Source organism: Cololabis saira, chromosome 9 (assembly GCF_033807715.1).
Source record: "Cololabis saira isolate AMF1-May2022 chromosome 9, fColSai1.1, whole genome shotgun sequence".
NCBI lineage: Eukaryota > Metazoa > Chordata > Actinopteri > Beloniformes > Belonidae > Cololabis > Cololabis saira.
Window position 1 is genome coordinate 20,637,471 of NC_084595.1, and position 12,996 is coordinate 20,650,466.

General features: G+C 41.5%; 1 protein-coding gene across 1 annotated transcript; it reads right to left on the reverse strand.

The window, feature by feature from the left end:
* Positions 1-1,663: 1,663 nt before the first annotated feature.
* On the reverse strand, positions 1,664-10,728 carry dmrt2a (doublesex and mab-3 related transcription factor 2a). The gene is made up of 4 exons (XM_061730729.1): positions 10,576-10,728; positions 8,713-9,083; positions 4,877-4,976; positions 1,664-2,898 (listed from the first exon to the last, which is right to left on the reverse strand). Exons 2-4 carry the CDS (start codon positions 9,079-9,081, stop codon positions 1,847-1,849), a joined length of 1,521 nt encoding a protein of 506 aa, XP_061586713.1. The 5' UTR covers positions 9,082-9,083; positions 10,576-10,728; the 3' UTR covers positions 1,664-1,846.
* Positions 10,729-12,996: the final 2,268 nt, after the last annotated feature.

The following is a 12,996-nucleotide window of genomic DNA, read 5'->3' on the forward strand; positions in this document are numbered from 1 at the left end:
TGAACACCGTTAGTCTGCTTCCCCTCCGCCACATCCAACATGTCTTTGCATAATTTTTGTTTTGGTAAAAACATGTTGTCCTAAAAACATTTCTTTCTCCTTTCATCATCTTCTTTGAGGCTGAGGTGTCATCGCAGGGTTGGTACAAAAATGCTGACTTCATTTGCTCCTCATGTAACTCTGCCGCGTTTAAATAGACGTTTCATTTAGTTGTGTTCAGGGCCGCCTCCAAAAAAGTTTCATAGGGGTGGCCAGATGGGGCCACTTAAATTCTTGGGGTGGACACCAAAACTTAAAGCCATCATTACAGGATTTTATTATACTGTTGTAGTACACAGGCTCAGAAATACTTAAAGAAACGCCTACTGATGTGCATTTGGCCCAAATGATTTGGGATGAAATGCATAACTGACGATAGAATATATGTGACCGGAAAGTGTTTTTTTTTTTATTGAGGCAAGTGGGGTGGCCAGCAAATTTGTAGGGGGGGCCGTGGCTGGTTGTGTTGGGAGTTAAAGGGGCGTGAAGCTGCAGCAAACAAAATAATTTCCCTTTTAGAGCGAGAATCTCTTACAGATGTGGCCAGATGTTCTGAGGTTCTGCTGCCCTCCACATCCAGAGGAGCCAGCTGAGGTGGTGAGGTCCAACCGGGAGGAGGCCCAGGACAGACTCCGGAGGGATGGATGGACGGATGGACACATTGCTGAAATGTTTCCTGTTTCTATCCTTCGTACTCGGTGCTTTATTAAATTCAAACAGGTGTGACATCGCTGCTGATTTTACTTCTTATATTTCAGCTTTTAAACCGATCACTGGTATTTTTCTTTTCAACATATTAAATGTTAACAATGGGAACGTACTGATTTTATGTGGCTGATGTAGCTACTGACTTTGTGTTTTAAGTACAAACATCTGTATTACAAACAACTTTCGTTTCTATGAAACTGATTTATTTCAACATCATGAACCCATGATTTAAAATATTCTCTTTTTTCTTTACTTTTGATCAAATATTAACTAACCTTTAATTTCAGTTTGAATTAACATGCACAGATTAACAAACATTGAACATGGAAATGTATTTTTGAATTTTTAAATGTTTGTATTTTGCGATGAAAGATGAAGTGGCTGACTTGTGTTTTGAAGGAAAAATATGTAATTAAACTTTACAATTTACTGAAAATAGTTTTTGTTCTTTATTCAAATAGTACTTTTATCTCAGTATCTTGTTTTCAATGGAGGAAAAAAAAGATTTGATTTAAATAATCACCTTGGAGGTTTATTTACTTTAATACAGCACAGATCTAAACAGCAGAGTTGGAGCTGCATTTTAATTAAAATAATCAGAATAAAAATCATTGTTTTCTTTATGCGCTTAATATAAAGTAATATTCAATAGATTTTTTAAACTTTTAATAACTTTAAATGTCAAGCCAAGAAACACTTTAATGTTAGTGCATAAAAACTTTTGTTTCCCTAAATCCAGAAGTGCACATCGTGTGCTTGCGTGAGCAACAGCGGCGTGTTTTAATCAGCACGGACGTGAAATCAGTCATTCAAGTCGCAGATGAGTTTATGACCAGAATAAAAACCTGCTCCCAGTTAAACGTGTCGTAACGTGAGCAGAAAATGAAATCTGAGACCTTTTATAGAAAGAGTTCAGTCTTATAAAGTTTATTGACATGAGGGAAAAAACATGGGATAATGTTTAAATACTCTACTCAATAAAGTTATTCAAACATGCACAAGTAATAGAAGAGAAACTGCACGTGAACGTGGGTCACCGTTAATCTCCTCGGGGAGACAAACGTGATGTTTACAGCGCAACAGAAGACCCGTGGATTCGTCAGTGGAACGCTCGACTCATGACGGGCGCCGGCCGCTTCAGAATGGCTTCCACAGAGAACGACAGCGACTCGCCGGACGCCATCTTGGTCCCCACAGGTTTGGAGAGAAAGTCTTTGCCATAGCGGTTTGTGATTTTTGCCGCCTGAATGTCCTTGGGAGTTCCCTCCCTGAACCTGCGAGCCGCCTCCTCGAGCAGCTCTTTGCAGTACGGAGCCCGGAGCTCCGGCCCGGACCCGGCGCCGCTCTTCTCGCTCAGAGAGTTCTGGAGGAGGGAGTGGAAGGAGTTGATCTTCATGGAGAGTCTGTCCTTGCTGCTCAGCTTGTTCAGGACCTGGCTGGAGCTCCTCCTGGGTGGGGAGAAGGCCGAGCACTCCCTCTGGCCCCCCGGGGGGCCGCCGGGGGGTTTCAGGTCTGACCGCTGGGAAGCCGGTGAGTCCTGCGGGGCGGCGGCTCGGGATCCTTCCACCTTAGCGCTGAGAGCGGCCGCCGTCTCCTGCTCCGGCGGCTGGCTCTCGGCAGGCATGGCCTTGGGCTCCCAGACGGCGCCCGGCTTCATGTTCTGTACCGCCGTGGCGTTGAACAGACACTGCTGGTAGAGCAGGGCGTCGCCCAGGCTGCTGGAAGCGCGGGGCCACATCATGAAGCCGCCGCGCGACGGCTGCAGGGGGTAATGGCGGTAGGTGGTGGCCACGCTGACGTTGGAGGAGATGAGCTCCACGTTGGCGGCTCCGGCGGAGTACTGCATGGACAGATCCAGGCAGTTGGGGCCCAGGAAGTTGGGCTGGGGCTCCACCTGCGACGCCGGCGAGTACGCCGTCTTGTAAGAGCCGTACTCGGCCGCGCGGTGAGCCAGGCCGCCGGGGAACAGGAGTGGGTTGCTGGCCGTCTGGTTGCCCTCCAGAAGCTCTCGTTCCTTGTACTCGCGCTCCAGCATGATGTTCTCCAGCTCCTTGTCAGCGAAGGCCCGTCTCTTCCTCATGCGATCGCTCAGCGGTGGAGGGAGAGACGAGTTGGCTGCCAGGAACGGGTCGGGCTGCACCGGACGGTATCCTGTCAAAAAAATATACACGGTAAATGATGTGTTTCCATCATCCTACTGTAACAGGTTTGGATCCGTTGCAAGAAATGATGAGTCATAAGTTGGTTTTGCTACATTTAATTCTGCAGAAGACAGAAAAATACATAAATAAATCTTCTGGACCCTCTTTTAAACTCCTGCTCCACTCATCAGAGCAACGCAGCACTCTCACCAATTTAATTGATTTTCCTCTTTATCAAACTACTACCAAAACAGAAAGGCAAAAAAAAAAAAAAAAAGGCAGTTTCCTCAAAAGACGCAAATAAAAACAATAAAATAAAACAACTAATTTAGATAAAATTCACAAACATTCAACAAAATAAATTAATGATAAATAAGATCCCTAAATAGAATTTGAAAAATATAAACATATAAACATAAAAATGATTAAAGTGGGATTTTCCAACTCTGTTACACTACAACGTGCACATATCTGAATTTATTTTCTTTTTAAGCGGGTCGTCACAGCGGATCATCCTATCTGCGCTCGTGGAGACCACTGCACCAGCGTGTCAGCCCCCCCGAACCCACCAAGGGGTCACAGGCCAGAGTTCTGCCTGGGTTTCTACATCGTGGGGGGGGCAATATGGGCTTGGGGACATCCAGCTACATTATTACTGGAGGGACTAATCCGTCGAGGACAAACATGAGGCCTGGATCGGGGTGGAGGACCGGCGCAGGAATGAATGTGGAGATAACACACAGAGACTCAGGTCACCAGTTCATTTATGTTCCTGGCCTCACTCAGGGTCACCAATCGAGGGTCGCGACCGAAGAAACAAGATCACGGATACAAGCGTTGAAATGAGTTTCCTCTGCAGGGTGACTCAGGCCACGTTTACACATAGCAGGGTATTTACAAAAATCGATATTTCCCCCTCTACGTTTTGAAAAATACCATCATTTACATCAGATCGTTTTCAAAATCTCTTCATTTCCACGAACCCGCATAAATACGCTGTTAAGGTGCTATGAGCAGCCAAACCTACAGGCGGCAGTGTAACGAGAAGCATAAAGTCATGCTAGCCAATCAGAATCCTGGAAAAAAACCATCACCAAATGACACGAGTAACTACAGTGGCCAAACAAATTGTAAACAGGTCGCACACATGACGCTGGTGACGTTTCTGTCGCATGATGTGACGTTCTGAACCCTAAATGTCCGTTTCCCTCCGTTTACAAGCAAACGTGAAGACAGAGTTTTTGCAAATCTCCACTTTGGCCGGAGTTTTCAGAAATGATCGTTTTTGGTGACTTTGAGCTTTTTTTTCGTGTAAACGAACGGCCAAAACGCATGAAAACACCACCATTTTTGCTACGTGTAAGCGGGGCCTCAGAGATAGGAGGAGCAGTTCTCTGACTCAGAGGAGACTCGGGGGAGAGTCGGAGCTCCTCACCACCGAGCACCTGCCTTGGTAGTTCAGGCATCTGTCTGGGTGTCTCCTCTCTCCCTGGATGGGAGTCCAGCTGGGAGGAGGTTCAGGGGCAGAACCAGGACATGCTGAACACACTACGTCGCTTCAAAGAGCTGGAGGAGCTGGATGGGAAACAGAGGTCTGGGCTTCTCTGCTGCCACGGCAACCCCAACTCCGGTAAAATGAGCTTCATAGACGGAGAAAACGGAAATGCAGCGACTTCACAGTTAAGTTTTATCCACGTACGACAGAAACAAGCGATTACGGACGAAGAGCCTTGTCCTCGGTTTGGACAGTTTGTAAGAAAAGATTGCCCATATCCAAGAAATAGTCCATCTGTGCAACTTGTAGCAGAATATAAAGAATACAGACTGTAAACTTAATCCACAAGACAAAAGTTTGCTGTATACAAAAAAAGGAAAAAAAGACACTTTTCAGGGAAAAGAAGAAGATTGAAGGGAAACCTAAAAAAGACATGAAAAACTCCAAAAGAGAGCAACTGAAATGTTGGCGTCAGATCTGGTTTGCTCATTACCTTCAAGGATGCTTTTAGCGAGCATGGTGGACGGTCGAATGTGTCGCTGATAAATCCTCCTCTCTGCTGGAATTTGTTTCCCAGAGATCCCTTTCTTATCCTAAGATAAAGAACAGAGAAGAAAATAAAGTCATTAAATCACGCTGTCAGGATGCTTTTCTTGGTCCTCTAGTAATAACTGATTTGTCACAGCTGCACCCGCTCCGTTTGGCTCACCAGGGTTTTATTGGCTGTTCACGTGAAATATGGCTCTGACTGTGGACTTTTGATGTTTTTCAGTTATAAAAACAGGATCCTTGTACACAGCAGTTTTTTTTTGTTTTTTTTTTTTTAAATCAACAGACACATCCACCAACTAATTTGAACTTAAATATGTTTAAGATTTTTACCATTTAAAACGAAGTATGCAGCCAATCCTGGATGCATGTCCACAAACTCTAACGGTCCGACAGGAATAAAGTTATAACACTCTCTCTATATATATTTGTGGGAATATGTGAACATTACACCTTCTTTTTCTAAAAACAAGGATACATGAACCCAAAATAGGTGCAAATTTGCTATCAGTATCCAAAAGCTTTTGTTTTTCCTAACTAATTAGTTGGGGAAAATAAGCTTTTATTTTGCAAATAAAAATAATTTGATTTGCTACTTTTAGAAGATTTAAATTCAGTGAAATAAAAAATTGCTAACAACATTCAAATCTGACGGCAACATCTTTTTCACCTGGACCTAAAACTAAACTTTTTGACACATTAAATTTATTTTTTTTTCATTCCAAATTAAAATAAGAGTCTCCGAAGGCTCAACCGAGTGGCATCAGCAGACGTGCCGGACTGTCAGAAACCATCAGAACAGTAATGTCAGCGGCTCAACACAGCAGATCGATGTACTGCATGTGGAAAAACTTAATCTCAAATAAATAAAAACTGCCCAGCAAATGTACATTAATATGGAAGCATGCATCTATTTCAGACAAGTTTGAAAAAGTGAATTTATAAAACAAAATAAATAAATAAATAAAAGCTTCTGCCTTAAAAATTATTTTTTTCTTTTTTTTACTAAACAGCATTACTGTTAAAAAGCCTGAAGTCGAAAACAAGTGACGTCTACGAGTCATCCACGGCCGTTCGGGGGAAGTCGGCGAGGAAACAGCTGCCACGAAGGCAGTGAGCAGTCTGGAGATGGATGAGCCGTTTAGAAATTCCCACAATCCTTAAAAAGGAAGGAGCACTTTCAGATTTGGACTGGCAGCAAGCTGGTCCTTTAGTTGTTAGCTTAAATAAAGCGTCTCATATGGATAAATAATTAGGCTTGATTATCAAATAATGTATTATGTCATTCTTCCCGTGTAGTCACATGACGCCGGCAGAAGTGGCTGGTCTTTGAAAAGAAGAAAAAAGGAGAGAGAACAAGCTTCCTGGTCCACCAGCCACTGTGACAGGACGACAAAAAAAGCTAACGTCCAACGCCACGTCTACACGTCATTATTGGGTAAAACTGTCCCTCCGTTTGTGCCGCAGCGGTCCTCCAGATCCAGATGTCCTCCCCCTCGTTGCGTCCCCACGACGTTCCTCCCCACCTGACGGACCTGTTTCAGGTCTGCTGTCTTACATGTCTGCATCTCAACTGGCTATTATGTTCAGCAAGCGTCCAAAAAACATCAAAGTAAAACTTCATGTTGGAGAAATTAAGCTTTCTTACTTCAAAGCAAGCTGGTGGTGTTTTAAGTTCAGATAGTTGTTTTTTTAATGTGCTGTTCTGCGTAAAACTCAGATAAAAAAGTTTAAGGCTACACGGTTATTTTTCACATTTGTATATTTTTGGAAAATTTTTCCTTCTACTGTCGCTAACAAACCTGATAATTTGCTGGTAAAGGCCTCGTTTCTGAGGGACCGCAAATACCAACTTTCACTTGTACAGACATGACATGCTTTTTTTCTGTAGCATTGTGTGGTTTAATTTTGTATATTTATCAGCTACAGGTCAAGCGATGCAGGTTTGTCGATGGTAGATGCCAAGTATTCAAAAACAGCCAACAACTGTTTTACTCTCCCAGAGGAGTTGTTTCTCGTACAACCAGCATCAACAATTACAGACCACAGAAGAAAAATATTACAAGTCAGTGCTACACACCAGAAAGGCCCATTTAAAAAGATAAAATCAGCAGGATCAGGTGGATTTTAGTTTTCCTGCATTTTGGCACCGAGATCATCTTGTGCTTCTTTAAGCAGTTTGTTAAAATGGTTTAGGTTGACAATAAGCAGGAATCTGTTCTTGATCTGAGGGCCGAATGACCCTGGAGACCAGAATAAAAGGAGTAAAATATCCTCCTAAAAAATGCGCTGTCAATGTCAAAAACTCTAGATAAAAATATTGAAGCTGATGTTGCTCAAGGGTTTTCATTTATACTTAAAACAAAACCAGCATAAGGAAGACTTTGGCAGTACTGTATATTACTGAAGTCATTTATGCTCTAATAAGGTCACCTGGTTGAGTTACATGGACTTATTTTAACCCGTAATATGACAGGTAATAAGTTAATTTTTTTTTTTTAAGTGAAGCCTTCTTTAAATATCAGAATCAGAATCAGCTTTATTGGCCAGGTTTGAACATTGTCCAACAAGGAATTTGACTCTGGTTATTTCGCTCACTGTACCCAGATTTAAAAATAGAAAACAGTAAATAAACAGATGTGGCACTTATTAACAAATATACAGTCAAAAAACTGAAAGGTGCAGCAATATGAGGTAGAAAAATGACGGCTCTAAATAAAATAACAAATATACAATTTTTTTTTTAAAGTGAAAGGTGCAGCAGAATAAGGCAGACATGATTATTGTTGGAAGGTGCATTGTTAAAGCATGTGATAGTGTTATTATAATTACTGTTATTATTGTTATTGCACGGTATCCCATAAAGTCATATTGCAATATGACTTTATGGGAGCAAGTTTGATCTTTTTTTCCCTTCAAAATAGTATTTTATTGCCTGGTTCTGGTCTTTGCAGCTTTGTAAACAGTGAGTGTGCTGGGTGCTCTGTGCTGGGTGTTGTGTGTTCTGTGCTGGGTGCTGGGCGTAGGGTTGCCACCCGTCCCGTAAAATACGGAATTGTCCTTTATTTGAGAAAAAAATGTTGCGTCCCGTATTGAACTAATACGGGACACGATTTGTACCGTATTTTCATTAACTTTTACACCATATTCTAGTTGAATTATTGAAATAAATTAACTTTTACACCATATTCTAGTTGAATTATTGAAATAAGTTAACTTTTACACCATATTCTAGTTGAATTATTGAAATAAATTAACTTTTACACCATATTCTAGTTGAATTATTGAAATAAATTAACTTTTACACCATATTCTAGTTGAATTATTGAAATAAATTAACTTTTACACCATATTCTAGTTGAATTACTGAAATAAATTAACTTTTACACCATATTCTAGTTGAATTATTGAAATAAATTAACTTTTACACCATATTCTTCACCTGTAGGCTATATTATACATCTGGGCTGATGTGGACATACGTAGCATAGGAGGATATTTCAGTCGCTAGTATGGTTGTCTGTCTGTACAGTCATGCTAGTTCAATGCTATTAAAGCACTTTAAACTTTAAATCAAAGCATTTAGTTTTTTCATATAAAATAAACACATTTTTATTCAGTTTAGAAGTTTTGTGGCTTTTTTTTTGGCTCCTGCGCTGCTGAAATCAGGGCGTCCCTTATTTCTATTTCTGAAAGGTGGCGACCCTAACTGGGCGCCCTGTGCTGGGTGCTCTGTGCTGGGTGCTGGGTGCTGGGTGCTGGGTGCTGGTCCAGGCTCACCTCCGTCGCCTGCTGCCGCCGCAGCGCCACCTGCGCCGCCATGACCCGCTGCCTCTCCACCACCAGCAGGCAGTTCGCGCACTGGCAGTCCCTCCAGCGGCAGAAGCGCTTGTGGCCCTTCAGGCAGGACACCACGCCGTGGTTGCGGCAGCGCGCACACTTGGGCGTGCGGCTCAGCTTCCTGTGGTCGCCGGAGCTCAGGCCGCGGGGCCCCGGCTGCTCTCCCGGCTCGTCCCCCGGCTTGCCGGAGCCCTCGGCGCCGCCGGCGCCCTCGTCCCCGGGGCGGCTGCAGGGCTCCAGCGCGTCGTCGCTCTCCGTCTCCAGACTCTCCACGTCGATCTCAAACTCACAGCCGGCGGTGTCCGACATGTCTGCGTCCGCAAAACCACATTACCTGACATTATTATACATATTTTAGTTCAAATTTATATAAATTATTTCTTCAGTAACCGCCTTTTTTGTGTCTTTTTTTTAACATTGGTCAAAGTTCCTGTCTGGCGTCTTAAATTAACTCTTCATTTATATATTTCCAACATGTGAAAATCAGTTAAAGCCTGTTTTGGTTGTCTCCAATGAAGCAGGCAAATAATGAAAATAAAAGATTAAAAATGTAAAGCAAGTCAAGGCAACTTTTAAAAATAGACAATTTTAAAGACTTAAAGACTTACAGAAGCATCAGAAAGATTAAATAAATAGATTAAATAGTAAAAGCAGAAATATATTTCATGAAGACAAAAGAACATTAGGACAATATAACATTGAAAACAATTTTAAATGTATTAAGATATAAAGTTCTTAGGTACTTGTTTAATCAAAGTTTTAATGACCACTGACAAACTTAAACGGGGAAATAGTTCATTTCAATGCCATACCATCATTGGTCTTTTAATTTTAAACCCGTTATTAACTTTGACAGGTCACTTTTGCTCAGAGTTGTTTTGTTCTGACCATTATGTGCTTTTATTTTGTGCACATATTATCCACAGGTAAACTGATGTTTTTAAGGTTTTATTTGTTGATTTCCCCCGTAGCCCATGCTGATTTAAACAAATAACCATTGATCCACAAACCACACGATTAACCTAATAGTTAGAGATGAATAACAGCAGTTTTGAGTTTAAAAGTAGAAAGTTGATCAACAGGAGGTTTATTTCATGTGCGTCCAGGTTCCAGCTGATGTCCCTCACAAATCTCGGAGCCCCACTTGTTTTATGCAGGCGATTGATTATTATTGATTGATTATTAAACTATATCCGCAACACTTTAAAGTTTGTTCTACAGGTATAGGGAGTGTAAAAGTTGATTTGAGCAGTTTTTCTGGGTTTTGGTCGAACTTTTTTTTTTTGCCAAACTCAACGGTTACTGTTATTATTATTGATTAAGCTTCACTGTGAACGGTTTTCACTAAATCTGATCTGGACACGAGAGCTCTGATAATAAAAATAATAAAAACAGCTAAACTTGAAGCTCAGTGCTGAGTCCCTTAAAACTATCAGATTTCTACTCTGGGTTTTTGTCTTCATACCTCTGAAGTCAGGCTCAGGAGCACATAAAAGACTCTGAACTTATTATGATGAATAAGCAAATGTTGTCTTTTATTAGTCATAACTGCGTAATGCGAGATTTAATGCTAAAAAACGTATAGGTTCCATGATAAACAAGACAAAACTTTATTTAATTCTGTATAGCCTGCAAACTTTGAGCAACTTTTTATTACATAGAAACAGAAAGTAGATCTAAGCATTATTGTGATATTTATTTCACCCCATCCTCCCATGTAGTTAAGTAGTTACACTAAATTTGAAGGAACCTAAAAGAGTTATCGCCCTAATGTCTCAGTCATAAACAAAGAGCTCAGTTTACCTCCAGAGATCCAGCAGAGTCGCAGCGCGTCGTTGGCTCTGATGAATTACATGCGCGGGCCACACTCCCGCCCGGAGCCCTAATTGGCTGTTAATTGGTTGTTAATTGGCTGTTAATCAGCGGGATGAGCGCAGGTCAGGCGGAGAGCGGTTCCAGCTTCCCTCTGATGCGGAGCCGAGAACCTCGCTGATAAGAACCGCAGCGGCCGCGCTCTCTGCCCGCTGATTGGCTGCTTCCAAACCCCCGCCGGCCAATGGGAGGCCGAGCAGATGCTCGGAGGGGCGGGGCCTCCCCCGAGGCCAGCTGGAGGGGGTAACGGTTGGGAGTAATCTGATTACTTGTGGCATTCACTTTAGGGGATAAAACACGAGGGAAAGTGTAGGAAAAAACACAATAAAACCCCCAGAAGTGTTAGTTTTTGGCTGTGGTTCAGCTGTGGGGTGTGATCTTAAAGTATCAGCCTGTTTCTCAGCATGTTGGCTGTTTGAAACATTAATCTTGGGTAAACTAAAATATGATTGCTTTTTAAATAAATTGGTTATATGTTGTTACAACCAAAAACGTAATAACGGCCAATAACGTAATAACTGCCAATAATGTAAGAATTTTGGCCATTTCAAATGTAATAAAGCCAATAGTGTAATAAAACTTTTGAGTCAATAACATAATAACTTTTTGCAGATAATGTAATAATTTTGTAATCATTTTTTAATACCAGGCCAATAACATAATAACCAGCCAATAATGTAATGCCTTATTACATTATCGGCAAAAAGTTATTACGTTATTGGCTCAAAAGTTTTATTACATTATTGGCACATTATTACACTATTGGCCTTATTACATTTCAAATGGCCAAAATTATTACGTTATTGGCAGTTATTACGTTATTGGTTGTAACATATGTCCTCAGGACAATTTTATTTGATTGACAAGGCTAAAAATAATTAATTTATTGATCACAGACCTGGTCAATGAACTAATCAGACCTAATAAGAATAAATCCTAAATACAAATAGTAGATAATGAGAGTAAATAATGAGACACAATTCAAGTTTAAATAAAAAAACAACAAACTTGGGGTCAGTTTTATATGTACAGGATTTTTTTAACTTCATTTTGCTTATTTTTCCTGTTTAAACTTGAACTCTAAGTAACAATTACACTGTTACAGGCCTTGAAATGCCCAGGTGAAAGTGCTGGATCTCCCGCCGGAGCTGGTGACAGGTGATAGACATGTCCTGCAGGTCGTTACACTCCATCCTCCCGGCGGGGGAAAATGAGGGTGATTACAGTGTTTTCACAACAATCACATCTGATATTAAAAAGAAAAAGGAAAGCACAAGCTCAGCATACGGAGGAGCTATAAACAAGAGAGGAATGAAAGCTGACCTGCAGGTCACCCACCTGAAACCTTCCCTGATCTTATAGTGACACTCAACCCACACCGGCACAGCGAGCCGTGATGAATTCAACTGGGTTTCAGTCCTAAAACACTGTGAAATATAGACAGACTCATACATGTTTGCGTGTCATAAATCCCCGAATGCTGAATTTTGAGGCGATTAAGTCAAACTCTAGTAATCCGCTGGATTTATGTCACAGCCTACATCATGTTTCATTGTTTGTACGATCCACTTTTACTCGCAGGGTGTGACCGAAGATTTAAAAAACAGGAATGTCGACCACTTTCTTTGTTCATGCAATGCTGACTAAGAGTCGGGCTTAGAAACAGAAGGGAGGGAAGAAAGCGAGGCCCAGCAGTGTTTACTCAGAGTCAACTGACTTTCATGGGAACTGACAGTAAGATGATACACCGACAGGCTCTTAAATCGTACACGCCGCGTGAAATCAACCACCAGCTCGGTGGAGAACCTTCTCCTGTTTTTCAGGTGTGGGACTTTTTAAATTTAAATAGTTTTAATAGTTTGAAAAACCAATCCGTGATTTATTTAAACCACAACCAAAGCTGTCCCCGTGTTCCTGACGGTGGCTGGATCCCATCCATGTGCAGTCAAATTACTCATTTTTAAACTCTGCTTCCAGATGACCTTCAAAATAACATTATTCACATTTATGGCATTTATAACTATTTATTTGGGGACATTGTAAACGTTTCTGAGCTCTTTAGGCCTGTAAGCTGTTTCTGTGCACCCTGACCTTATAATGTCTAATATTTACAGTTTGAATATCCTAGTAAGTATTTAAAAAGAACATGTTATTTTTGTTGGTATTTTCAGTTAAATGCACCAAGTTTGTTTCTGAGGAAGAAAAACCCCTCAAAGTCCTCTGAACATCGCCGCGCCTGTTTGTCCAGATGAAGACGCCGACTCTTAACGGTTCCTCCATGTGTCCCGGGTCCTGCAGGTGCAGCCTCATTTGCCACTTCGTCTTAATTTACTGCGGAGGTTACGAGCAGCC